The sequence below is a fragment of the Colletotrichum siamense genome, assembly GCF_013390195.1.
Source record: "Colletotrichum siamense strain Cg363 chromosome Unknown KSG_Cg363_contig12, whole genome shotgun sequence".
In the NCBI taxonomy this organism is placed as follows: domain Eukaryota; kingdom Fungi; phylum Ascomycota; class Sordariomycetes; order Glomerellales; family Glomerellaceae; genus Colletotrichum; species Colletotrichum siamense.
In genome coordinates this window covers 216,097-244,067 of record NW_023501025.1, presented here as the reverse complement: position 1 = coordinate 244,067, position 27,971 = coordinate 216,097, and the positions used below count along the sequence as shown (strand labels likewise).

The 27,971-nt window shown below is 49.9% G+C and overlaps 3 protein-coding genes across 3 annotated transcripts; 1 reads left to right on the top strand and 2 right to left on the bottom strand.

Annotated features, from left to right (window-relative positions):
- Positions 1 to 6,716: 6,716 nt before the first annotated feature.
- Positions 6,717 to 7,136, bottom strand: CGCS363_v015051 (uncharacterized protein; the record flags this gene model as incomplete). The annotated part of the gene is made up of 1 exon (XM_036646900.1): positions 6,717 to 7,136. One exon carries the CDS (start codon positions 7,134 to 7,136, stop codon positions 6,717 to 6,719), a length of 420 nt encoding a protein of 139 aa, XP_036487880.1.
- A 6,251-nt stretch (positions 7,137 to 13,387) lies between these two features.
- Positions 13,388 to 13,850, top strand: CGCS363_v015050 (uncharacterized protein; the record flags this gene model as incomplete). Its single annotated transcript, XM_036646899.1, has 2 exons — positions 13,388 to 13,477; positions 13,593 to 13,850. 2 exons carry the CDS (start codon positions 13,388 to 13,390, stop codon positions 13,848 to 13,850), a joined length of 348 nt encoding a protein of 115 aa, XP_036487881.1.
- A 10,871-nt stretch (positions 13,851 to 24,721) lies between these two features.
- CGCS363_v015049 (Baeyer-Villiger monooxygenase) lies at positions 24,722 to 26,242 on the bottom strand (the record flags this gene model as incomplete). Its single annotated transcript, XM_036646898.1, has 4 exons — positions 24,722 to 25,036; positions 25,091 to 25,199; positions 25,694 to 26,099; positions 26,224 to 26,242. 4 exons carry the CDS (start codon positions 26,240 to 26,242, stop codon positions 24,722 to 24,724), a joined length of 849 nt encoding a protein of 282 aa, XP_036487886.1.
- Positions 26,243 to 27,971: the final 1,729 nt, after the last annotated feature.

Here is a 27,971-nt window from a genome sequence, read left to right as displayed (position 1 = left end):
GTAACTACAAACTCAACATCAAACGACTGTCGCATTTAGGCCGTGAGTGCCACTCATCGCCCGGAACGACGGGATGGGGAGACATTGAAAGGAGGGGTGACCACACTAAAAACGGGATCACCCACGGCGTGAAAGGCAAAGCAAGTCCGACTTTGACGCTCAGGTCTGGATATGACACGAATCTTGGAAGTCGACGGGAAGTCTGTGGTGATAATGGATCGCGGGCCCCTCTCCGCCTTGTAGAGAGTACTTGAAGTTGGTAAAGTGAGCCATTGTATTCACCTAAGACCAGATGTGGTGCGCCATATTGTGTTCCAACCACTGCTGATAGCTTGATTGATTTAGACCTATGAACGATGCATATGTACCCTATTGCAGAGTGGGCTGTGAGAATTCCTCGATGCGAATGATGCGTGTCTGTGTGCAAGGCCGGGAAGATGGTGTCAACCCACTTCCGATCCGCGCCACCGCGACCGGTCTGCGAATTCCCGAGCCCCACCGTCGGTTTCTTGTGGGCGATACAAATTCAATCAACCATTGGGTTTGCGAATACCCATAGGAGAACTCGTATCCCGCCCGAGGTGCACCATATTACTTTTTCTCCCTTCCTGCCTCGACCATCTGTCCGACGAAAGCCGCAGCGTGCTCGACGGCACTCAAAGCCAGATCGATGTTTTTGTCTGCGGGCATCTTGCTTTCCCGACCGGGTGCACTATATTTCGACGTGCCTGAGGTACGACTCGACGACTGTGTGCATGATTGAATGTCGTTCGGGTCGGTGCCAAAGTACAAGCGACAGATGCGAGTCAGCTCGCCACACAGGCCGATGAGTTGCGCGCGCTGTATTGTCTTGTCGACCACAAGTCCAGCGGATTGGCTTTCCTTCGACATCATTCCGCTCGATTGGAAGTCTTGTTGGTCGCTTCGATGGATCGCGTCTCGATTCGACGTGCAGCTTGTGATGCGCTTTCCTGGGAGACACACGTCTGTCAGGCGTGACCTTGTGGCGGCGCGAGGGGAGGAAGGGAAGTTTACCTTGTAGAATTCCACCACAAGCAGCAGTGTTTTGTTTTTTGCGACCGAAAAACCACGAGGATGTTTTGGTGCAGCTCGATGACTGGCGTCTGGATTTGGGTGTGCGTGGAAAATGTCGACGATGATGATGGTGCGCGATGTGTGGTCGAGGTGACGAGATGCTGTCACTAGGGCGGGCAGGACCTGACCCAGAAAAGCAAGAAGAAAGGATAGGGAAAGGTCAAGGCCCAGTCCCAAAAGACTTCCAATAGAAGGAAGGGATGTTAGCTACTTCTCAGCTGGGAATGCAGAAAGAAGTCGCCATCCAGGTGATGTTCTCTCGGTGTAAGGCAGAGGAGGAAAGCACCGGCTTCTGTCCCTTACCCCTCCCCCCCTTTGCTCCCCATGACGTCGATCATCGCACATCACACCAGAAGATGCAGGCTCTCTCACCTTGAGTACCTTCCAGTCTCAATTGACTGGCGCTCAATCAACTGCCAGTCAGATCTCGATTGCAGGCTGCCTGCGCCCGCATTCCGACTTCTGCTCTGCTCGGCCATCATCATCGCTCTTCGTGCGGCGTCTTGTTTTCGTCTTCCCCGTGGGCTCGTTCGTTTCCGGCTGTGTCGTCTGTCCTTTGGTCATTTTTCTTGTGTTTGTCCAATTCGATTGCTTTGCTTCTCCGTGTTCTCGGCCGTCATCAACACCACTGTCGCTTGTCTGCTCGCACTGCCCGACATGGAGGACCCCAACGCGACTGCTAACCTCCCCTCGATACTCCCGCAGAGATGGCCTGCCGTGAGAGATCTTCTAGGCGAACTCGACCAATGCTTGAACCACCTGGCAGCCGGCCCTGGGCCGAATATTACGGATATCTACCCTAGGCTCCATGAGCAGTTCTGGCGCGCTTCCTACGCCATCAATCGCCACCAGTCCCAGTCCGACAGCGACAGCAGCAACCACAGCAATAATCGCGATGTGCGAGAGTGGCCGGCATTTATGCGAGAGAGAGTCCCAGACCTCAGACTCCAAGCCACTCTATTTCCCATCTTTGCGCCATCCTACAATACGATTAAGCTGAATCCGAAGCACGCCCAACGAATCAATAAAGCCTGTCAGGACCTTGGCTGCACCGTTTACGACCTCTTTTTAGACTTCAGCACCGAGGTTGCCAACAGCACACACGCCCTACAAGCCATCTCGTCCCTCTTCTACAGACACCCAGAGGTCACCCGAGATGCGCTCGTCTCTGCCGTTCAGGCCGAAATGCTGTCGCGTCCGAGTCTCACTCCAGATACGCCGCCCACTCCAACCGTTTCTGAAGTCACCAAGGCGATCAAGAGTAAGTCATTTGTCTATATGGCTCTGGCTGATATTGTGTAGAACTGTATTTATTATTTGGCCTATTGCTATTGAGTGGGATAATCCCCCTTCGCAGCCTCAAACATTTTCAACGACAGATACAGTATTTTAGTCCTACTAGGTGTTTAGTCACAAGCTAACTGTGGTCTAGAGCTTGCACCAGACGTCGGATCTCGCGCAACCTCTCGGGCGCCCTCTCTCGCACCATCCGCCAGCCGTTCGCCCAGCGTGGCGCCACTCTCGAATGCCCCAGTCCTGCCAGCCAACACAGCCCAGACATCCACTGTTGCAGCATCTCGTGAGATGCCACCTCGAGCCTCTCGGAAGCGCGCTGCCAAAGCCATCACTGATGTCGCAAGCTCCAGCAAAGGGCCCGCCGCCAAGAAGCGCAAGGTGGCAATTCGACGCACCGATAAGGATATGGATGCAGATAACGACGATGATGATGATGAGGAGGATGAACTGGGTCCCGCAGACCAGTCCAGCCAGATCCCATCCGCAGAGGAGCCCCGTGGCGACGGCAATACCATTTTCGGCGCCGACCAGTCCTTACAAAGCTTTTCAGAGCTGTCCTCGGCTGTTCGCACACCAGAGACAGTTCGAAGAGAGCGCGCTGCCCCTGGCCTGCTGCCCCAAGTCTTGCGGAACCACCTGCGCAGCGGCGCCAACATCGAGCATCCGCGCAGGTCTGCGTCTGGAGATCCTGGTGAGGACAAGGCCGCCGAGTGTCTGGCTCTTTGCCGACAGCTTTTAGCTGTTACTGATGGTGGCATGCCGCGAATTGGGAATGACCTTTTGCGCGGATCGCTCTACACGGTGTTCGCTGCTGCGCGGGTGGCCGTAGAGCTTGACGACCAGAACCAGGATGGCAGTGGAAGTCAGTAAGTCTAGCATGGCTGGTGTGTGTGTGTTGTTTGTTTCGTTGTTTGGTCGCCGTCTGTCTTTTTGGTCGCTTTTTTACTGGCACTTCGATTTTGGTAAACCTCGTGGGGTGCATCCCAGAGTGGGAGAGCTGCGGCATTATATCCAATTCAACTAACAGGTTGCTGCCGCGCCATTTGTGACTTTTTTGACTGTGTTTGAAAGCCGTATCAAATCCTGCCCCTATTCAAAAGATTCTATCCTCATCCTGACATCGTATTCTGCATCACTGGAGACATGGAGATCAGAACACGTGTACAAACAACTCGAGCCTACAATGTTTCTGCAGCAGACTCTCCGAATTCCCAAATCAAAGGAGGCTAATTATACGCTGGATGAGGCAACTCTAGTGATCTAGTACCCTTTGAAATTTTGAAACTAACTTCAGATCGATGCTGCCGCTGCTCACCGTGTTTAGTATTGGAGTTCGAGTAAGTGAGGTCCCTCACGTGTACTATAGATCTTTCTTCCCTTCTAACTTTTCTTCCGCAGTTTACCGCCTAGAGGCGCACCTTATTAACTACTATATAACTCTTATAGGGAAATAATTAAGGGTTAGGATAGTTTATAGAGAAACCTCTATAGTTACTTATAAAGGTATATAAAAAAAAAATTACTTTAATTATAAGAAGTAAGTATCTCCCTCTTTATATTACTATAACTTATTACTCTTTTAATATTAAAATAATATTACTATATTATATTAATATTATTTATTACTACTTTAAAAGTAGTAATAACTTTTTTATAATTACTTAAAAGAACTAGGATAAAATATATATATTTTTATATATATAACTTAATCCCTTAGTATAAAACTTAATAATATATTAAATATACTATTACTTTTTATTAATATACTTTAATAAAATAATATATTATTAAACTAAAGTATAAAGATATTTTAAGTATATTAAAATAAACTTTAAAATAAATAAACTATATAACGTTAATTAAATTAAGTATCTTATATTATTAAAGTATAGTACTTTATTAAAAGAACTTAAGGATATATATATAATTACTATAATGTAGTAGTAGTTAATATTAAGGAAGTTTTAAGCCTACCTAGTAGGAGTTTTCATAATAGGGGAAAAAGCAGTAAAAGCACCTTAGTTAGTGCTTAGTCTAGTAGCTTCACAGTATATATACTTAAGGGTCTAAAATAACTACTTACACTAACCTCAACTCACTAAGTAAAAGCATCTAAGCTAAACGTACATACTATTATAGCTATTAGCCTTATTAATAATAGCTTCGTTACTAGTAAGGTTAATAGCCTCACCTATATAACTTACGTAGTAATAGCTTTATAAGGTCTTTAGCTATAGAAAAGCTTATTTTAGCTATATACTTAAGATGCTATTACTTACTAAGCCTTAAACTTATCCTTTATCCTTAATCCTATATTAATACTACTACTTATTATAAATAAACTACTTAGATTCCTTTATAATATATTCTATCCTACTTAATCTATAAAGCTTTATACTATAAAGCTTTATTTAAAATATACCTTAAGATATAATAATTAATACTAACTATAAACCTAAGCTTATTATAATTAATAAGTTAATACTCTTCTACTTATAAAGCTTTAAAGATAAGATAACTATAGCTAAGTTATACTTAATAGTCCTAAAAGCTAATATTAGTAGTATAGCTATAAGAAGTACTTATATACTTTAGCTAAGAGATATAGCTATATTTACTACTAATCCTAACTATTATACCTATTTTAATAATATCCTTAATAGGGTAGTATAGCTAGTAAGCTAACTTAGCTAAATAATATTATAGATATTACTAATAACTATAGAAGGGTAAGTAGTAGAGAAGAAAGCTAAGTAATAAAAAGTATATATAAGAGTTAGAAGATAGATTAAAAAGTTATAAAAAATCTACTATAGTAATTAAGTCTAGTTAAAATTATGAAGTTATTATTAAAGTAACGTTAAAAGTAATAAGATTATCTAATAGATAGCGTACTTTAGCGCGCGTGGGGGAAATAAGGCTAAAGCTAGAGATAGCGATCTACGGGAGATCACATAACTAGTAGGCCGTTAGCTAAAGGGGGAAGTCAGAGGTCGTTGCAGTACAGGTTCCAGGTAAAAATCACAGTAGCTGGCCAGAGGCCATAGTAGTAGTTAATAGGGGCGGTTTACTAGATATATAGGGGGTAGTTAGAGTAAGGGGGACCTCTTATATATCCCTAGTTATATAAAAATTCACAAAAGAATTCTTCACAAAATGGCGTGTACTATGGTTAGAATAAGCATGTGCTCAACCTGTTTCAAGTCATACATCGCTCAGCCATTAACATTGGGCACTCAGATGCATTTTGCTTAAGAAACATGGCATTTTGTCCTGGCGCTCCAGGAAGAAGTTGCAAAATCCCTTACAACAGTGGTGATTATCAGACAAGATGTCTAATCATGGCGTAGCATCCGAAAGCACAGGTCGACGGGGACCACGAGTACTGCTCACACATACGTGGTCGGACAGCCTGCAAGAATTCCTGCGGTAGCTCGCCAGAAGCAGGGCTCACTTCCGCGTTGGTGACCATGAACTGCTGCCCGACTTCACGTCGTGCCCGATGGCTTTTCCAGATAGCCGTTCCCGCCTGGGGTGGAAGTTTCGCGTGGCAAGTCTGCAAGAGTCGCTCTCCGCCTGCCTGCGGAAGACTCCCGACAAGGGTCGCCACATCTGCGGACCGCCTTTCACAGTGCGGCAGCTGTTGCAGAGTTAGAAGCTCGAGCAGTGCTTCGGCCCCTCGGACTATTGAAGAAGCGAAGTCGAGACGAAGATGATGATAGAACAAAGATGATGATGATAGAAGCCGTAAGCAGCAGGGATGAAGGTAGTAAAAGAACGAAAATTTAAAACAGAAATGATGCATAGGCAGGAATAAGAAGACTTCTGGCACGGTGGCTAGAACAATACAAGTAACTTAACTTGGAAGAAAGAAAATCCTTGAGTAGACAGCATTAGGATGTACCCCCCGTGATGCAGAAGCAGTTGCTGCAAGCGGTGATCATGGCTACACCTGATTGAGCCCGGGAGAAAGGTGCGCTTGAAATCACGCATGGCGGAACGCCTCTACTGCTGGTCTCTGAACAAAGCTAGTATATGAAGGCATGCCTAAAGACGAAGATGGAGCTGTCTCAAAGGCTTAGAGCGTACTTATTAGAGCTGAATGATCTGTAGCCGTACCCGTGAAAATGTCTTGGGTCTCTATTTGGGCACTTTGAAGCTTGTAAACGGCTAATGGAGCATAGAATAGATAGATGGGGTTTGTGAATGATGCGTTAAGTTGGCGTTTTCACTGGAGAAGACATAGGCTGCGACAAAGAGATGGAGCCGTTCACTTGTCTAATACTTATCCGTTCCCGAGGAGGGTTTTCTCAGCACTCAAGCCATTATTCAAATACTGATCGGAATTCAGAATCATATTCCAAATATCTGTCTGTAGGAGAAAGGCCGATGTGGCGTATCTGGGTACCGGCCACGATGCCGGTCCAGAACGGCGTGTTGTAGGCGTCATTTTCGAAGTATTTCCGAGTAACAATCATCGACGCCAAGAGGCGTAGATGCCGACTATTTTCTGTAGCCAGAGTGCTCTGCGGGCGCCGCACAGCTCGCTCCAGGAAGATCAGACTGCCGCAGAATGCCGATCCATTTGTGTCGGCCCGTAGCAGAAGAAAATGCAGAAAGACCTCTAAACCTGATGGAAAGTCCCATATATCGGCGTTGCAGAACAGCAATCGCTCAAGGATGTGCTTGATCAGGCCCTTGAAAAGACGTAGAGAAGGAGTATGCCATAGAACTGTTCGAACCATATAACATCCACTGACAGGTTCCTTGATAAGGCGAAGACTCCTTGCTGGTGAAGGTCGACGACGGCGTGAATGGCGGGCGTCAGGCGGGATTCACAAGACACCCTCAAGGATTGGCGCATTTCCACTTCTGTTAGCATGTCGGCCGTCAGATGGTTGGTGTCAACCCCCGATGGCCTTCGCAGTTGACAGCTGGGAATGACTGTCTCTACTTGATGATGGCTATTGAGTGAGCAAAGAGCAGACGTCTTCGAGATACTTAGACAGACAAAGGTCAGAGTGTGAAAAGTACTGCAGCAACGATGGAACCTCGCCGCACATGAAGCATATGTTCTGACGCGGTCGAGCTCGACGATCTGGTGACTGGGCTTACAAGGCAGGCCAAAGAGCAGCACTATGCAGCCATATCTCTCTTATGGCAGCAGAAAATCGGGCTCCATCGTAAGCTGAAGGTATAGCGGCAGCCATGGACGGTCATAACAGGCCCCGTGAGAGAACTCGTTGAGTTGACGGGTCAGCTACAAGATCTACACATGGAAACACTGTCGCGCATGGAGACGGAACAGCAACCTATCTCGCGAATTGTACCGCATTTGAGGCTGCCAAATCAGACGATGTGCAAGCACGAAATAGAGAATCGGACTTTGGGCGAGTCGAGGAAGATGGTGACGCGAAGAAACAGGTCAGATCTTGCTCCCGCGCAAGTCCACAACATGGTTGTAAATCTTATCTCCTCTTCTACAAATTCTCTCTTCAAATAGAATTGGCGGTGCATGAGGCTCTTCTTCCAGCATCTGCTACGTACTTTGATGTCCTGTTTGAGCAAGATGTGGGGTTGGGCTTATGACTATGCTTCATCGCCTCGCTGGTGTTGTGTGTGGTATTAATCAAAAACCCCACGGCAAGATAGACTGCAGTCAGCGACCATGAAATACGTGACTCTGTCCTTCTCAGGCACGATGACGATGAACATAGAAGAGAAATAGTTGCACCTCATGTCTTTATCTGATCCAACAAAACATGCACGCGTCGGAGACGAGGCTTCCCTACCTGGATTCCAATCTTATCCGGCTAACTTATCTTCCTCCACTGCTGCTAAATGCCATTTTTGATTCGGTCCAGGTTATCCGCAATCAATTTCGACGGCATTCCCTGATACACATATATTCGTCGACGTAAGCTTTCGCGACGCCGAATCTTTTTACCGTGTTCATCGGGTGTGTCTGGGCTAGTACCGGGACCTGAGCCAACACTTTCGCTGTTCATCACAGTTGACTCCGACTATTTTTCTGGGTTCGGTTCGTCAGAGGGATCACTGCTTCTTGGTGTGAAAGCTCCTTTGTGACGTGAGACAATGCCAGGACAGCCTCGGTAATCTGCTCCAAAAGCCCTGCAGGAAAGGCGCAATTATGACTTTTGGCTGATGATGGGTCTGCTGTAATAGCGATAGGAGACAGAAAACGCAGTCTGGATTTATGGGGACTTGGTCGTTGTGGTCGTTATGAAAAGTGGTTGGTTCGAGGTGAAGTAACTTGAGGCGTAGATAGCGATCGGTCTTGTAGTCTTCTCGTCTGCTTACCCCCGCTGGAAGCATTTACGATGCCTGTCAGAGGCAGTCTGCCAGGGCGTGAGTGATCGCTGCCACAGGGCATAACGCCGGCTATGTATAGTTGTCTTCTGGGGGAGTGCTGAAGTTCTCTTTGACATTGTTTTGTCATATCTCTCTCGCCTGGCTCACCCACGAAGGTAAGAGATGGTGGCGAGCGTAAAGTTCCGTTAGTGAAAGCTGGTAATGCTGTCCTGCTGCAGATATTTTATGTTTTTACTTGCTTAGACCAGCCACGATCATGGCTCTTGTACCCATCTTTGATTACCTCGTGACCCCGTTTTCACCAGGTGGTGATTGCGTGAACACCATGTGAGGATGGGGCAAGAATTGAGAATCTTACTGTCCGAGGGAGCAGCTCAAGGGCCAACCGAGCAGCTGGGAACAGGGCTCATTGCGCCGGGGGAGCTTCCCGTGGAGTCTGGCGCTGCGGGATTGCTTCCGGGGAGGCTGTGTGATGTCCGCTGACTGTCGACACGTAGGCTTGAGTCCCAAAACCGCTGACTCTTCAGAATAGCTCCCGTCATGGCGATTCCCATTCAAGAACCTACAGTCAATGTATTCTGAGCCTTTATCACCACATTTCTCATAAAGGTTGCCGCTTTGGCTCCTCTCTGGATCTCCAGCAATAACTATGTACAGTTACATAAGTTTTTCTCCTTTTACGACCATAGGTTTGGTCTCACCTGTGTTGATGTCCATGGTGAAGCGACTAGCTGGGCGGGTTTGTGCCATTGAACATTTGCCCAGGTTGGGCGCTAGGGGCAGCTTCTCGTGGGAACGATTTGGCTCTTCCCAAGCGGTAAATTCTGGAGGAGGTTGGGCGAGCAGAGGCATGCATGGTAAGTAAAATCCCGGAGGCGACGCAATCTCGTCCTGAGATGATGGGTTCATTGTTGTTGCTATGACAGAATTGAGTCCCAATGATGGTGCAATGGGGCCCCAAATGCCTACGACAATGTTTGGAGCGTGGTTCCAGTCTACTTCGGTGTTGAAATCGCGGTCATTAATACGGCAGAAGTTGCCTGAATCGGCTGCTTGTCGTAAGCCAAAGCATTGCGGAATGCAATGGGAGCATACCTGATGTGTGAATGATGGTTTAGGTATCAGTCGCAGTCAGAGTTCTCGAAGCTGGCACAAGTCCTAACAGGAGCATTGATCGTAGGAGGGTTCATTGCGGTGATTGTTCTACATTTTAGCGTTGGCGTTTCGGCTGCGCAGGCTTCTGCTTACGCTTTTGCGTTTTCCCTTCGTAGAGCCTTCTCATGGACTTGAGTTCTACTTGTTTGAACTGTGGTCCATTCATGATTGGCGGAAGAAGAATATGAGGATGGATGTATCAGTTGACGTGACTGACGTAACCGCGAGGATGGGCGGTCTTTATGTATGATATTAGGAAGCCATTGTGCAACGACCCCTGTCTTCCCGGGCAGCCTAGACAGTACGGTCGGACGACGGTTGCAGTGGGACTATAAAACCCACTCATAAATTCACAGAGCAGCCCGCCGCTTCCAGACCTACATTAGGTCTCCATGCTGGGACTACGTGACCCACTTGCGCAACGGCCTCTCCGTCATTCCGTACCATATATTCCAGGATACTTGCTTCCGAGGCTTGTCGAGGCTTCCAAAACCCGAGCTCTGCCCTGGTTAAGTAGCGTTTCGTCCGGTCCCAAAGGGGCAGTGTTAGCAGACTCGCCAGGCTGAACGTTGACTACGGACGCAGTAGCGCCAGTCTTCAGCCCTTGGCCAAGATTCATAATCACGTCACCAACTTGGAGCCCGGCTAGGTCTGTTCCTAACGGCACAAGTCATAGGTGGCGAACCAGGACAGGTGCCCATCTGATGAGACTGTTGGAGTCAAGATTGCTCCGAAGGAGGCTTGTTCGGCTGGACCTGACCCTCCATCAAGCCCGGTAAACCTGTCATTCGTTATCCATCTCCGCTCGTGAAGGTACTCCATGCGTTTCTATAATCAAGCGCGCGATTCCCCATAATTGATCCACCTCGGAACCCGTGTGGTAGTCTCGAACTGTGGGCATGAGGCAGGATTCAAGCCGGAACTGCCAGCTATCCTGGGACAATGTTCCTGGGAAACCCAATGCATGGAGCAACTTCCAACATCTTTCTTTCCTTCTAAGCTTTCTTCTTCGCAGTTACAACTGCCAACATTCCAACTTGCTACGCACCGACATGCGAAAGTCTACGTTCAGGAAAGGGGAGTCCCGCCCGTCTTGGTAGCGAGCCTCTGCTTTTCATCTTGCGAGAGTGCACCCCATATAGTGGAAGTGACGGCCTCCATCTCGTCTTGCCGCGGTTCTTCAACTATTGCACCCTGGCTGGGATGCGTAGGTGCCAGCATCAGCTGAACCCCGGGGTATCGGGGAGACTTCTTCGCCATCCATGTTCCGACTGCGGATCAACGTTACATGAGCCAAGTGATCGAGACCAAGATGGCGCGTTCAGGTTCCTATTCAACGGCGAAGCCGCGAGGCGTACATGGCTAGATCGGCATCATCATCAGCGGCAGCTCGTCAGGGGTAGGTGAGGCGGGCCAACGGGTGTCCAGGCTACGGTCGAGATGTTGAAAAGCCAAATGTAATTATGCAAGTATAACTGATCTTCACCCTTGGATAATGCGCCTCCGATACCCAGCTGCGGCCTTCGGCCACACTGACACTGTCCCATCTCCACCAGAAGTCCAGCCGGATACCAAAGTCCGAGACATGCGATCACTCTCCCCTTCTTTACCCACTCCTAGTTACTGACAGGCTGGAGACTGCTAAAATCCGTAATGTTCTGGTTAAGCTTTGCCTCCCTTTGCCTGAAAATAGCCTGCAAGGGACACCACTAAGCACCCACCGTGGTACTTGACAGAGCACTTTCGACGACTGCGGCATGGTTGCGTGGTCCTGAGTCCACATGATGACTTCGGCTGAGCTGTCAAATCACCAGAAAAGGTATGTTTGTGTTTGAGGGAAGTCCCACAGGTCATCTCACAGTCTATCAGGGATCATCAAATTACTATTAGAAGAAATAACTTTAGGTGCGCAAAGTACGACGAGGCGGACAGTGAGTGGAACCATTGATGATGATCAACGACTTGCTAGGCGTTCCCCCGGGTCGTTCAGATTTCGACATCGCCAATAAACATGACCGGTAAGGGTAATGGGCAATGCACTAGATGAGGGTGGACAATATTACCACGACAGATAATACCATTGAGGAAACTAGTGCCTTTGCTTCAGCAGGAGAGTTTCGGGGTTTACTGTCCGGTGCAGCTTTTTTTTTGATCTGGTGGGTCATCCTTGTCTAGAACATGCAGGATGTCACGATGTGTTAGGTGGCTGATGCAAATGGCACGTGGAAAGTGGCGTTACGCCTGGGAACAGGTGAAGTAATGACCTTGGGCGATTGGCACGGATCACCCCAAGTAAGGCACGTATCTTCACAGTGCCCCACGGGGACTGGCGACACTCATCACTGAGAAAAGACCCGGTCCTCCGTCTGCAACTAAAAGGGGTGCCCGCAGCAGGGCTCAGCCAGCTGGAATTGACGCAAAACCAAAGGCGACAACGATGGACGTCACGCTCAACCATTGAGTCGGGTCAAATTGCCTGTGCAGCCCAGCTATACTGCCTGTGTCGGGGGCACAGCGAGGGCTTGAATTGGACGTGCAATAGCCTGCCGGATTCCCCTGCGAGTGCGCCGGCGGGCACTCGGCTCGGTCCCGGGCCGGGGGCCCCACACCGGCAGGATAGCGGGGCTGCACAGGCAATTTGACCCGACTCCAACCCTTATCAGATATAATATGTCAATGATGTCGAAGAACCAGGCTTTGAGAGGCGTAGCGACTTTGGCTGCCCACATTCTCATGGAGAGAATTTGAACAATGGACGACACTCTTTACACTGGGTCTCTGTAGAAAAGACCAGCTGCGAACCCGGGTGGTGGACGTCTCCGAACTGCAAATCACCCGGTGATCCGTGCAACAAATTGCAAGGTCCTTTCACATGACGTTCCGAAGCGGCTACTACTTTGGGCAGCGTCCATATAACTACCGAGTACCTTTTTGGTCCACGTTGTCAGCGGTGTGCGCCACGGAGGGCTGCCCCACCGACTTCGGTGTCAGCAACATGGGCGCTGAGGGCAAACAATTCGCGGGCCGAATGGCCGTCCTCTAGCCCCAGCGCTGTGCCGGGGGCGAAACCTATCCCGGACCGCCAATGGCTTCCAATGATGGATCTCATCTTATCGTCGGCGGAGTAGTCGGCGATGCCTCTGTCGGAGCTGAACATGTCTCGTAAGGCCTGTTCGCTATGCTGCGATGGGTACTTGCCGTTAAGAAAAAGTACAGCCGCGGGATGGATGACTGTGGTAAAACCACGAACCCGTATTATTAGTCGTACGAGGGAGCGTATGATCGGAATAAAAGGGACTCCATGAGGCGTGAATACCTGATTCGAAAAAGATCCGAAGCGGGTGATGCACTCGTCCACGCAGCTTGAGATGGTATTTCCTCTGCGTCCTGCCGCTGTCGATGCACAGCACCTGCGCTGACGCGGTGTCTGGCTTCACGCAGCTGCATATCAATAGTATGTCAGTAGAGGATACACTTGTCGACGTTTGCTTCGAAACTTGCAGACATCATGCTCTTTTTCTCTGATGAGCTGGGTGAGGCTGTCACCGCTCTTGAGGTAGCGGTCACAGAGGTAGTGAATGTAGTATTGCTTCGGCATTTTGGTGTAATGGGTTGTGGCAGCGTGAAGAGGGAGATGCCTGCCCCCTGTAATCGAGGCGATTCGCGCTCTCTTCATATACCCCCATAGGTGGCCATAGAGGTTTCTCTCCCAGGCCATCCTGGCCCTCGAATATTTCCCCGTGAGAGTCATACGGCAGTCAACAAGGTGCGCCTCCAGGCGGCAAACTGCGAAGAAAAAAGTTAGAAGGGAAGAAAGATTGTCGACTTCGACAAGCCACGGATCGGCCGCACTCGCGACGCCAAATACCCTGACACAGTTCTCGCACTGGCTGTGGCCGCAGGCACTCGGGGAAGACCTGCGGGCGGCGGCGCAGGCCCGCATAGCTTCTGTGAAGTATGTGCGTACTTGAGTAACCATGCGAATTGGAGTAGCCGCTGCGATACTGTGAAGAATGTCCATGTTTTCTGATCTCTAGTACATGGGCTCTCGCACCGCCATCTCTTCATCATTGGGTGCACATATCGACAGATGGCTACAGTACATCTCATGCCTCAACAGCCCCCCGCTTTGCGGTAATGCAGCAGATATCTCACTCTGAACGAAAGATATGCCATATGGTTACAGAAGTTCAAGTTCGGGATATCGGTGGTTCAGAACTAGATTAAAGCAGGCGGCATATGCTTTCTTGTAGAGCCAACCTCCAAGATCGTCTCGTGGCTGCGTACGCTTCATCCCCACACCAACAAACCCGAACTCATTACCTCTTCGACCCCGTCTCGCAGGAGCTTAGAGTACGTCAAGGTTGTCTTTTGGTACTGGCAAGTCTTGCAGGTATAGGCTCCGTCTAGGCCTCTGCTGAGCCCGGAGAGACGAATGACCAGGAGTCACGCTCGTCCCCGCAGCCACAGCATTGGTCTCCTCCACGACTGTCAAAAATCTGACAATCATATGTCGAAGTTGCGTCTCTGGTTCCTTCTAGAGCCACGCTATTCCGGCAGTTGAGTTCCTTTCTGAAGCGACAGGAGTCTCTCGTAAGCTCTTCTAGACGATTTTCCTTGCTGACTGGTGCCCTTCGCAACTGGATAGTATTATTTGCAAGGTTGATTGCATGGGTCTTCCCACCCAGGGCTGCGACTGCGTTGTCTATGTCGGTTGGCAGATTCGGCAAGTCGATTGACCGACGAGGACGATTCAACAGTCCAGCTGTCATATCAGTCTGTGTTGCGGATGGGCGAAAGTGTCTATTTGATTCTGTGCCACGCACATGCCGCAAGCTGTTTTATACAGAACTACCAAATAACGTGATGCAAAGCTTGTAAAGCGAGCCGGGTCTTAAGTTCAGGAGATCTCTGTGAAGAATGCAAGAGCCCAAACGCCGGTGGTGCTGTCATGGTCAATTTAGCATGAGAAGAGGTCGATTGAAGCTTTCGTGCGCCAGCGAACCACGAGACGATCCCATCCCAGCGTATCAACTGTGGCGGAAATAGTTCTTGACATGAACCCTTCCGCAGTGGGCCGATGATGGCTGTGCCGGACTGGCCACGAGGGAGACCCGGTTTCTGGAAGACAATGTCGGATGTCCGTATGAGTTGACATACACCAAAAGCACATTATGCGTTCTGCTGGCAGGATCATAGTCTAGGACCGCCTTGCTGTGTAGGTGATATAAGAACGATGGTTGGTATGCAACCATGGGAATTGGGTATGTCCTGCTAACGATGCTTAGGACCAAACTGCTCAGGCAAGACGAGCGCTGCTGCCTCGCCATCTGCCTGGCAGTGAACTGCCCCCAAATCGGACTGACTGACGATACGCGGTACCCGCCCTTCGACAGAGTCAAGAAAGACCTCAGACGCGTTGCAGGAAGCCGAATCATCAAGCACATCATCAGCTGTTGATGTGGTCCGCTCCACGGCAAAGAGTTCGCCGTCAGGGTAGCAACGCTCTTGGCCTGCCTGAAAGTGTGCAGAGCGCCAGATGAATCTGACGAGATGCCGCCAGGAGACAACATCAACCTCGTGTTCGAACTCGAAAAGATACTGTGCTTCGATATTGACGACATGTTTGTTGTGATCAACGTGCTCCAGCACGTTGATCACGCAGACGACGCCGTCCACCCCAAGATCCTGCGCACTGCTTTCAATTCCTGTAACGACGTGGTGTCGGAGAAGATGCTTTACATCGACTGCTGCGTACGAATTACACTGGTACCCGACACCCACGAGTCGTCTGTGCCTCGGATACGGGCCGTATTCGAGCTGAACACTGCAGATACATCTGAGCTAGTCCTCGACATGCTCAGCCAGAAGCTGGAGTTTGCGGGCCATCCAGCATGTCACTTGGAGAAGCTTCTTTCTGAGGATGAGTATGTTGGAACATCTGACTTTGACTCTGGTGGAGGCTTGCCCTTGTCAAGGCAGAGCGCCAAGTGTGACGATGAGTATGGAGTTTCGAATCAAGAAAATAACCTTGTCGCGAAGATGACGTTTTCCGAATGGCTCCGGACTTGACTCTCACCTCTGCAGCCATGCTGAAAGGAAACAGAGATCATATTTATCGCAGAGCTCGCCCGACCAAAGGGATGCACCAGAACAGACGCTTGTATGTCCAGTGCAGAAGATTGCCTGTCATCGGTGAAAGTGGCTTCGTGCCATTCTAGCGCCGGACCATGAGAGCAGGTTCCGTCTGCTTCAAGCGAGACCAGAAGTGTCATCCGGCACCGCACACATCTCACATGTATGATTGAGTCTTGACTGGGGCAGCAAGGCCTCTAACCGCACGACGTCGCTAGGCCCAGCGTCAAAGCCCTTGTTGCCAGCCGTTCGCGTCAGTGTCTCCGCGCGTGCTTGCCAACGCATCCTCTGCAATGTGTCACCGGTCGCCAGCTCTCGCAGTGCTGCTCTTCCATTTTGCGAATACCACCGCGAAAGACGTCAGCCGTCGACATCCTATGCAGGCCCCGTCATTTGCTGTACGTCATGGAGGTATCATCCACATCTGCGCCGCGCTGTTATTCATTAAGTCTGAATATATCAGCAGCACAATTTTCGCATCCGCATGCGATTTAGAAGACGCGACGGCGTGTGTCTGTCCGGGCATCTCCGTTCATTCGGAGCTTTTGACACATGTGTAGACCAGTTCTCCATTTGACAACCACCCAGTCGGCCCCGCCGTGCCTGTTTCAAGGCGCTTCTGAGTTTTTGAAGCTGCGGCGAAGTGGAAGGAGCCCTGTACGAGAAGCACCCCAAAGCATCGCGGAGGACGGAAGTACGACGGACGCTTATCATTAGCTGCAGTCTCCTCCTGTTCCTCGTGATGCTTCGTCTTTTCAGCCGCGTACATTGTGGCGGCGGCCTGCGTAGGGACGACTACATGAAAGCTTTTGCGGCGGTTACCTTTTCCAACCCTCAGGGCAACCCTTTCTGACGTGGTTCAACCTGATTGCGCTGACTACGGTCTATCTGCATATCACAGGCATCGGTTACGGGATGCACTGCTGGACGATACCAGCTGCCAACGGGGCCGTTATTCGCAAGATTCGGTGACCACGGTACGCCGACTGATCGTAGTGCTTTGTCCTAACGCCAGGTCAGATGCTCTACGCTACGTTGGAAACTTAATCTACACCATCCTCAAAGCTGCCGCCAAGCTATCTATCATGCTTTTCCTCGGCCGCATCTTCCCGTCTGAGGCTTTTCGAAGGATTGCTCTGGGCATCCAGGTCGTTTTGCTGCCGCATGGCACGCTCTTCGCCATTCCGTTCGCAGCGCAATGCCTGCCAATGCAGTCGATCTAGGACCACACCATCACCAACCGTCAATATCTGAACTTACAAGCGGTGGGATACAGTAGCAACGAACTTGCCATAGCCGAGATCATGGCCAGTCTGCTCCTACCAGTGCCCTACCTGTGGCGGCTCTGGGTTTCCCTCCGATGGCACCTGGCAGTAATCGCGCTGTTCAGCATTGGCTCATTGTGCGTATTGTATATTCCTTTTCCCTCGCAGTGGGCAAAGCGAAGAGGGCTCAAACGGCAGGCAGCGCATGCGTCACGCCGGCCGTCCGGGTCAAGTACCTGGTACAGTATAGCACCACGTTCGACGAAACATGGGATCATGTGAATATTGTGGTGTGGTCGTTCATCGAGTAGTCCGTAGCGATGCTCTATGCGAGCTTGAGGAGTCTACGTCTGCTCATCAGCGGTAGGACCCGGCATCCGCCCGTGCCTCGTCGGTGACCTTTCTGAGCAAGAACGACCCCAAACACGAGTGGGATTGGTCTCTCAACAGACTGAAGCGATGCTGAACGCATATACGGAAAGATAGCGGCCACGGGCCTCTGCACGCAGGCAACGACGTTCTCGTGACGACAACCGTGGAGGCCGATCGACAATGCAGGATTTGTCGTGGATATGCCGTCTTTTCCACCTCCTGCCAATTCTGGGCCGAGAAAGAAAACGTGACAGTGGTCTCTGGCAGATGCAGTTACCGAGTGATATCTCTGATGAAGGGCTCTTTCCATGAACCAGTGCGTTTGATCGATGAGAGGAAGCAACACAGATGACAGAGCATAAATTGAAAGGCTGGTAGATGTTTGAGTTCTGCAGAGGGTGATCCGTTTGAGGACAGAGCCACAAATCTCCCTGTCAAAGTCATACGGCAGTCAACAAGGCGCACCTTCAGGCGGCAAATTGCGAAGGGAAACTTAGAAGGGAAGAAAGAGACGACAGAGCCACTCGTCACATAAAAGAGGACACAGCCATAATTACAAGACGTGACTAATGTATAGCCGTTCTTCGCAGAACCACGACCCATGGTCGCAGTCAAGCAGTTTCATTGCGCAGACCAGCCAGTGGTAATGATTGGCATGTGAGGTTTCTGGGAGTTTGAGAGTTTGGTCGCGACACTGGCGGTGGTGCCCGTCTCTTTCTTGTTGAGTTGCATATCCTGATCAGCTGTAATTAAGTGAACTTCTAATTGCGAGTCAATCTAGCGGCAGGCGGAAACAGCTGCTTCGACCGAAAGCTTCAGCGATCGAGTCAGGAAGCAAGACGATGTTGCAGATCTAGCCCTATAGGCTCTCGCAATCAGAACCATCAGTTGCATGCTGTGTGATCGAGGGTGACTGGCGAATCCCCAGCCCAGCCATGATCTTGTGGCACAGCAGACGGCGTCTGATGTTCATGTGCACAGTTAAATCCCACAGAAATCTGCAGTAGCCGGTTTGGGACGTCCGTCTGGGCCCATGTTTTATTTCGCTAACTGGTTGTGGGCCACAGTCCTGGCGGAAGATGCTCAGGTTCAACAACAGCGCAAAGCAACAAACGGCCACACCCACGTTTGGCTCGCCACTTCTCGACCCGCCTGCCGATAGCTTTGAGCATCTGGCGCACCCGGCTTGTGAAGACCCTGTTTGGCCCAGCCACATTGGGACTTTCATCTGACTCTGAAGCTGGGGCTTGAAGAAATGCCACTGCGAGTCACAATTGCAAATAGGCAGAGTACTAGGCTATGGCTCGGAATTAAAAGCGTTCGCCAAACGCAGACGTGTCAGCTAAACCCGGATTGTTTGATCTCACTGCCGGCCTAGCACATCGTCGCGCTGCAAGCGGCTTGAGTCCATGGACACCGTCTCTTCTAAACTCCTTTCCTCCCTAGGTTCCCGGAAACCACACAGTCTTACACATCATGACGACGGAACCGTCCGCCAACGGCCTGGGTCTCGCTCCATGCCATCGCAAAACGGCACGCCGTCACAACGTAGCTGCAGCCCGGGTCCGACCTTCCGGCACCTGGCCAGCACGGCCGGCGGATCGTCGCCGGAAACTGTCACCAAGGCGGACGAAGCTGCTGGGACAACGTATGCGGATTTCATTCTCGTCGCATTCCGTAGCAGCAAAGCGAAGCACATGGGCTTGCGCCAGATTTCCAAGTGGTTTCAAACAAACACTAACAGAGGGACGTGCAAAAGATGAAGGAACAGTGTTCGCTCAACCCTCTGCGTAAACAAGGTTTACGGATGCCTTCAAAGGATGACGCACTATGACCCTTCATAATTCTCGATGAGAAGGCCTTCCAAGGGGTGAAAGGCAAAGGTGCCTATTTGAGGCTTGCGGATGCGGGTCTGACGGAAATCCAACCAACCCATACACACCGCGCGAATCGCAAAAAAACGGCGAAGGTGTCTGCTACCATGGAAAACAGCGTTACATCGTCCTCTTCGTCGCCTACGTACGGTTCGCGCAATGCTCTGCGGGAGTACGCGTCCGACACGGGTCACATCAATGAAAGCCCTTAGACCCCCGAGAACCGGAAATCGCCGAACAGGAGCCAACTGGAAGGCTGACCTCCGGCCGATTATCCAACACCGATGTCGATTGTGTTGACGCAAGATGGCTCGGAGTACATGCACGACCCGTCATAGGCCTAGAACTTGGACAGCAGACGCGATATCAAATGGTCCTGGTGAATCTGCTTCAGTGCTCCGAGCCAGCTTGGTTGGGGTGATATAGTGTCATCTTTCTTTCCTTCTAAGTTTTCTTCTTCGCAGTTTGATATATTGTCATCATGTGGCTACCACAGCGTTTCCCTGACGTTGATGAATGCCGGTGGAGGTGCTGATAGTCGAGCGTGAGAGCGTAGTGTTACATTACATGTATGAAGTAAAGCGTTGTTTTACCATAGTGGTGATGGACGTCTGTCAAGAGACGTAGGGCGCAAGGCTGACCTTCACACAAATTTCTGTGTCAGAAGGCACACATTCTGTCTGTTGATAAAGCCTTAACGTGGGAATGTCCCCTAAATGCCATGCCCGAGTTCGGAGCAAGCCCCGAGCATCCAACGCCAAACTCTAGAGCGTTGGCCAAGGATGGGAGACAGTAGTAGATTCCACCGATGCTGAGTATGTTCCAGCGTAGGGAATGCAGCCGACGGCATGTGAAACTTGGGGTAGTGTCGGTCAAGCTGATGATACAGACGCCTTTGAAACGTTCAGACACGTGGGCGTGTGTCCTTGTCCGGACTGCCTGTAACAGCTTACTTCGCGTGCAGTTTTCTTCGCCGCCGTTCGTGACGACCGCCAACCAGGGCCGCACCGACGACGTAGACGGTGCACCCAGGGCCAGCAACGACGCCAGCCGCCGGGCGACGACCTCTACGCCGCCGATATCGTCGGCGAAGAAGCAGACCGCATCAACACAGGGGAGAAGCATGGAATTATAGACGTCGTCGCCAAGTACTACTCCCATAGACGGCTGGTCTTCACCGTGAATGATCGCTATTGGTCTTGCTACAAGTTCATAGCAGAGCGTAGATTGCTTCGGCGTCCGTAGCCGCCTATCGGGCGGGACGTCGGCATTGGCAACCAACGTGGGCCTTGCGCCGGACGCGCCGACCGGGGCTAGAGACAGGCTTTTTTCCCCAACAGGCGCATGATTACATTCAGACGCACTGCTTCACATGCGGTTCGAATATCGCTAGAGTAAACTACACAGAGTAGGAAACAAAAGAAAAGCTTCCGACGCACCCAAAATTGATGCGTCCGAGAACAACCCCCACAAAAGTCCATGCGTCTAAAACCCACTTCCGTGGACGTCATATGCACAAGCAGAGCTCAGAAACAGACACGAAGCGACTGTAGCAGTCTTGGGGTTATTGGCAATCCTTTACGGAGGTGCCCAGCTTGTTCACATAAAGCACTCATTTAGTGAGTATACGTCCTGCTCATCATCAAGAGGTTAGACACTGCTGACAGGGAAAAGCGCCTGGTTGATTCACACCTTATGCGACCAGCAGCACCTTATTGTCCTTCATTTCAGCAGCTACCACTTCATTCCGTTCTCTCCCACTTGGAATTGCCACTGCGAATGGTGCATGGCTTATGGTAGTGAGATATTGAGGTTGTCAGCAGACCGCACTTCAATAGCAACCTCAGCATGACTGCAGACCCCGAGGTCAACTTCACTACCACCCCAGATATTCATAAGCCTATCTGGTCCATATCATGAGTAGAGAATCAACCCCCCTCGACTTCTCTTTTCGCCAGGATCGCAGAAACGGATGCTGAACGCAGATTAGTGGCTGCTTCGGCACGAAAAAGGCGGGACAGACCTGGCTCAACTCGTTCGCAGATGACGCAGATGTCGTCGCTAAAAAGGAACTTACGACATTCGGGTCCCACTGCTCTAGATGGTCAAGCCTCAGCTTGGCACCCTCCTTCACACAGCCTTGTATCAACCCCATCATCGTGCGTCCTAGATCGCGTAATTTATCTTTGGAGCTTACTGGGCGACAACCTTTCTGATTATCTGTACGTTCGGATCAGCTCGACGATTGCTAGTTGGCCGCGGACCGAGGATTAGTTACTCACCCTGACCCTACCACTCGGGGGAAGGAACACGCAAGCAGCTGAGACGGCCGTGTTGCAGTCCCATTCGCTCAAGACGAACCAGCACCTCAAATATCTGACAGCTTGTAAGAGAAACTTCCGCTGGAACAAGCAAGGGTAGACCGAACTTGTCCTACAATTGCCGCCAGGCGTTGGCGGTTAAGAAACAGATTCCCAATGGCTTCCTGAAGAGACCGCGGCATATGCTTATATACAACGTGGAAGAACGTCTTGTGGCTATACACTTCATGTACTGTGATGACGCGTAGGTGTTAGTTGAATAAAGCATTTCTAATTGCTGCGCAGAAAGCTCCAAAAAGTGGTGGACGTTGATAACTTCGCCAGATATACCTCTCTTTTCAGCAACTAGGACAAGATCGCTATCTCCCAGAGTCTGGCTGTAAATTCTCTCGTATATGACTCATGGTGATGCCGTCTTGACCAATTCGGTGGCGATTCCGGAGCTTCCGTCTTACCTTGCTTGGAGGATGCGTAGCAGTTCTATTCAGCAAGTATTTGATGAATTGATGTATATGAATGACACATTTCGCAGAGACTGGTTATGCCCGTTTCAAAGTAGTTCCTGGATTTAACGTTCTTATACGAGTGAAATCACGCGACTGGGAAAAGCCAAGGGAGAGAAAGGGCGGGTAAAAAACAAAAGAGGAAGACGACTGGTATGTAAGAAGATTAAAAGGTTAACGGAAGTAGGGAAGAAAGGGGCATCGCCTCAGCTTCCATGGGCGTTGTGATCGAATCCAAAAATGGAGCTCGTAATACGAACCATCCAACGAAGAGGAAGCATCTGGATCACTTCGGTCCGTTTCCCGTAATTTTCCTGCAGATGTCTTTGCTTTGCCTCAAAACACAATTCACTCACGCGTACACAAGAGCCCGCAATGGTTGTCACTAGTTCCAATCAGGTGAACCAGCGACTTAAAGAAGAGCGTCGAGTAAGGTTCTGTGGTACCACCAGCATCAGCATCCATATTAACATTAAAGCTATCATTAAGGACAGCAAACTTCGTTCGCCATCCCACTCCCAAACCGCCGAAGAGGCTATACCGGGAAGAGCACAGATGCCAACAGGAAGACCATAGTTATAATACTAAGGCTATCACCAGTCTATCCGACTTTAACGCTGCTATATTATAAGCAGAGATCTCCATCTTAAGGCTCTAGAGCGATACTTTACCCTACCTAGTTTTAAAGCTCCCATCCAGAGTATAACTAAAAGGCCTCTAGGAGTCAGATAGTACTATAGCAGCTAACAAAGTATTTTACTAAACAGACAAGCTTTAGATAGCCAATCTCTATCTAGACAGTACGTTCGCAGCCAGATCATAGGACATATCTAGCTAGCGTCACTTAGACCTAAGCAATATCTGAATAAAGAGGCGTTTTATTGAGAAGTATAAGTACCAGAGGGATCCTAACGATAGCGAGTTCTACTGCAAGATTCGCGGATACCAAGGACATCATAGTGACAAAAGTCCTTTCTTCAAAAGAGTAAAGAAGGCTTTCCGCTATCTAAAAGAATCATTAAGATCTACTGGATTAACTGTTTCGCCAAAACAAATACACCAACGCCTTCGAGACACTACTAGCCATTCCCACAATTCTTTGCGGCTTACAGCTCACTATGGTTCACCAGGTAATATGCATAAGATGTGAAGAGGTAGAGCATTAGTCCCTAACGACGGGGTGTCTCAGGTTAACTAGAGGCAGTCTAACTTACACTACATGAAGCACATGCTCCAGATCTGGACCAACATGTGCGGGGGCGACCCTCAGACTATGCAGCTTGTTGATCGAGCAACGGTGGAACAACTATAGGGGACAGCGCAAGGAACGTTTAGGGCAGACCACAATGAGCTCTTGGGTGATCTCGAAAGCGGTCGTGTCCTCAGGGACTTTCCCGATCAGCAGCGGAACGAGATAGACCCGAATCTGGCACGTAACAGAACGAAACACCATACCATCGCTTTTCACCTTCTTCGAAGATCAAAAGTTCCTCAGCACTACCGCAGATTGCATGAGGCGGCTAACAGGTGTCACCTCCAAAGTCACAATTTCGAGGCGCTTTGGTGAGATGTTCCAGAATTCAGCCCATCAAACTTTTCTTCCCTTCCAACCTTTCTTCTTCGCAGTTTGCCGCCTATGTCCTCAAGTTCCTTCAACCCATCAAACTGCTCAATGCACAGTGTGTTATCGCAATCAACATATTTGAACGTCCAAGGAGATTCAGCTACTCGTTTTGACCTTGGATGCTGGCATCGATAGCTTGCTGCCTTTCGAGAGTTCCGGTAACTGCCAGCGGACGTCAAGAGGAAAAATATACTTGCTCAAGATCGCAGGAGGGCAGATGAGACCATCCGATTCGGATTCGCTTCTCTTGCGAGCGGAATGGGTCTCGAGTCAAAAGAAATGAGCAAAGTTATGGGAGCGTCCCCAGACGTTGAAGTCACCAGACATTTCCTCCTCTCCGCGAGACACCCAGAGCGTTATCAATACCTAGATGTTCAATACGTAGCGCAAATATTCGCAAACTGTCCCAGAGACGACACACGACCATAGTTTGAGCGAACTCTGCACGGAGCCGCCGGTCAGATGCGGCATTACTCGCGATATCGATCACGCCCGTGATCGAACAACCGAGCATGCTGGCAGAGTTTGAGACCGGGCAAACGCGAGTCACATCATTCTTCATAAGAATATCTGTCTATATATCGTCTTCTTGGTCTTCCTCAGAATTTAGGATATTTGACGACGAAAGGAAAAAGGCATGCCATTTCCCTTTGGGCGTAAATGGGGCCAACCGTGCTGGTACAGTGGATGCTGGCTCTGAAACACATACGGATTTGGCGGCGCAAACGGAAGCGCAGCTGAGACTAAATCAGCTTACCGCCCAGTCGACCTGAAGCTCAATGAAGGGCGATGCATTAGTTTGCGGTGTCGGCCCTTGCGACCCGTACAGCATAAATGCATTGGGCATGTTGGGAATCATGTCTCCAAAGTAGGTTCTGATGCCGCTCTTGCAAAGATCACTCAATGGATTGCCGTTCTTGTCATGAATGTTCATGTCTAGCAGGCTTATCGTGACGCAGTCGTACCCAGCGGCCATAATGACGGCATCCAAGTCGTGGTGCGTGGCGGCTTCTAGTGAGCCGGTGAGAATTCCCTGTTCATCAAAGGCGTCGATCGGCGTCTTCTTTAGATCTTCTAGTTCGACGTTCACTTAATCCAGCGCCTCGTATATGTTCACCTCAAGGTTAACATATGCCAGTCCAAACCATTTGAACTGCTTCAAAGGAGGGACGATGTCCATATTCTTGCAGTCCGTCATGCAGCTTAGTGTTTTTCGAACCCCAAAGCTGTACAAGCAAGCGTTAACCGTCTTGTTAAATGCGATATCGGGATAGTTCGATTGCGTAAGACCGAGGCCGCTCCTGTTCCATAACTGCTTAAACAGGCGGTCCCGTTCTGCATCGGTCGCGCAGCGTAAAATGTTGTATTCTTATTCTATAGGAGAGCCGAAAATGACTTGAACTTCACCTGTACAAATGTAGCGTCGTAGTAGTGTTTCGTTTCCTCGTCTTATCGGTACAGCAACTATCTCCAGTGCATCCGGACCGCGATGCAAGTGTTGAACACAAAAGCTGGTGAGTTGCAGTCTAACGTGGTAAATTCTTGGACAATTTGCAAACTGGATGCCCCCTGCACGACTATACTAATAATGTTCTTGCCCGCCAGCTCGAGGTCGCTGGGCCACTGAGACGGATGTATGATTCGCCTACTGAATGTGTTCTGGTTTGGAAAACGAGGTAATTATGGTTTACTTATCGAGCTGCAAGCGAATACGGCGTACTTGGAGGCAAGAAACAGTCCTTTTGCCGTCCGAAAGCGCCCGCGTCTGTTTTCGGGGTCATACTTCACCTCGTCCACTCGGGCGTTGAAGATCGTGTCTTCTCGGACACCCAGTGTTGTAACGACGTGGTAAGAGTATTTGCGGATTTCTTCGTAACCAGGAAACATCTTAGTGAAATGGAAATCGGCCCAGACTCTGGGCAAGCTGAAATGGTAGGCAGGCGTATCGAAATCGACCCTGGCTCTGGGATAACGTTTGAAATGCCAAACACCGCCGAAGTCGTCTCTGCGCCCAAGGATCTTGGCAAAGAATCCTGGTTCTCGAATCTTGTGCAAAGAATAACAACCGCCGAACCCTGCGCCGACGTCGATGACGTCTGTCTCGAGCGTGTTGGCCTCGTTACCGGCTATTGTAATGAGAAAGAGAGAAATATGTGTGGCTGTGGAGGTATTGGTAGATTTTTGAAGCAATGGTGAAGTTGTATGGACGTGAGCCGGTGGTTCAGGACAGTGGCTGGATCGCGCCATCACCTTTGATATTTGACTTCATTTTGTCTTTTGGCTTCGTGTGCCTGGCATAGGAACAGCTATGATGCCGTTTGTTACCACCGAAAGCTGTTTCTGTCTCTGTCGTGTGTAGCATTGTCGAAATCATTGTCTTTGGGGCCTGTAACAAAGGGGCGGCGGGTGCAGATCTGATATGAAGTCGAAAGAGGCCATGAGGGATCATCGCAGGGCTCGGGACAAGCCGCTGAGGCCGCATCTGCCGCCATGAAAGGTCTCCACCAGACCAGAGTAGACCATTTCAAGGTCAATTCGCTACTACGTCGAACCCGCGGCAACAGTTAAACCCGGCGCTCACAGGAGGGTCTAATTAGACAGCCCCACTGCTCCTGACTGAACATGATCGGACCGACAGGTGCCAAACGGGCAGAAACTGAACACCTTATCACACTGCAAAGACCGACTGGCTGGATCAGCAGCAGGGAGTCTGTGACGTTCCGGAACCCTCTGCCGAAGTTGAACTCGACAGAGCTCTTGCTGTAATTGCCAACGCATACCGAGAGTGTGCATCCGAAAATTGGTTCCGTGTGTTCAATGTGTGTGAAACTTTATTGTCTTACGAAAACACTATCGGCGAAAGGTGTACTGATAGCTGTTAGCCACAAATAACCGCGATTGGTCCACGTGGCTTGCCACGATGTATCACGACAAGTGTCCCCGATATGATTTGGTAGAATTGTATTAGTCCACTGCGTAAAGCAGCATGATCTGGTGGCCGGCGCAGCATCTGGTTGAGAGCTGGGACGTCATCAAAGGCGGGCGCTGTAGGCCATAAGCAGCTGGACTGCTTCCTCGCCCTTGTTCCGATTGGCAAAGAACAGTGAAATTTGTCCCCACTCTCCGGGAGTGTTTGCGTCGACTCCTTCTTGAACCAGAAGCATCGCGCAAGCTAGGGTATTGTACAAGATTGCGACACTGAGAGGTGTATGCATGAATGCTTCGGTGGAGGCTCCGTCCGTCATGTAATACCCCTCATTTTGCTGATCGATCATAGATAGACAGCAAGACGTTACCTGACAGCCCGAAACATTTAGGACCAATATCAAAGAGCCACCGCAAAATATCGTAGCCCTCGGTTTCCGCCGACAGATTTGGCAATCCAAAGTTGCCTGTAAAAGCATACAAAATCGTATTTCCGATCGAGTCACGTTATCTCACGTAAGAAGAGATTTGTAGGGTGCGCGAGCACAGAGTGCAATGCTCGAGTTTTCCGCTTACTATCGAGGTGATGTCGATGCCCAGCATTTGTTGATATGTCTCGTCTGAAAAGACGTTCCAACGTGCGCACGAGAAAATGGAAAATGGAGCCATTCTGTCGAGGATGTCAGAGCACATTCGGCCATGGTCTGTTTCAAGCCGTACCACATCGGCCTCTTGCGCTTCTTGGTTTTCTTGGCTCCCGAACCAGTCTCTCGACGATACAAGTGTCACGCTAGCCGTCTCAATATTGCCGTAAGAGCTCTTCCAAAATGAGACAGCTCCGGAAGGATCCGGGTACTCATGTTCAGGGTTAGAGGAATCTTCCGTCGGTATGTATTGTATTGGTGCAGCACCTAGCTGTTCTGGACTATCGGCGCTTAAAGATGGCGCATAAACGGCAGAAGACCATGAATCAGAAGAGAAGGTTCTCCTCGAAGTCCAAAAGATACGGACCAGCGCTGCAGCAAGACTCTGCCAGGTCTTAGTCCAGTTGCTCCATCACAGGAATCAAGGCG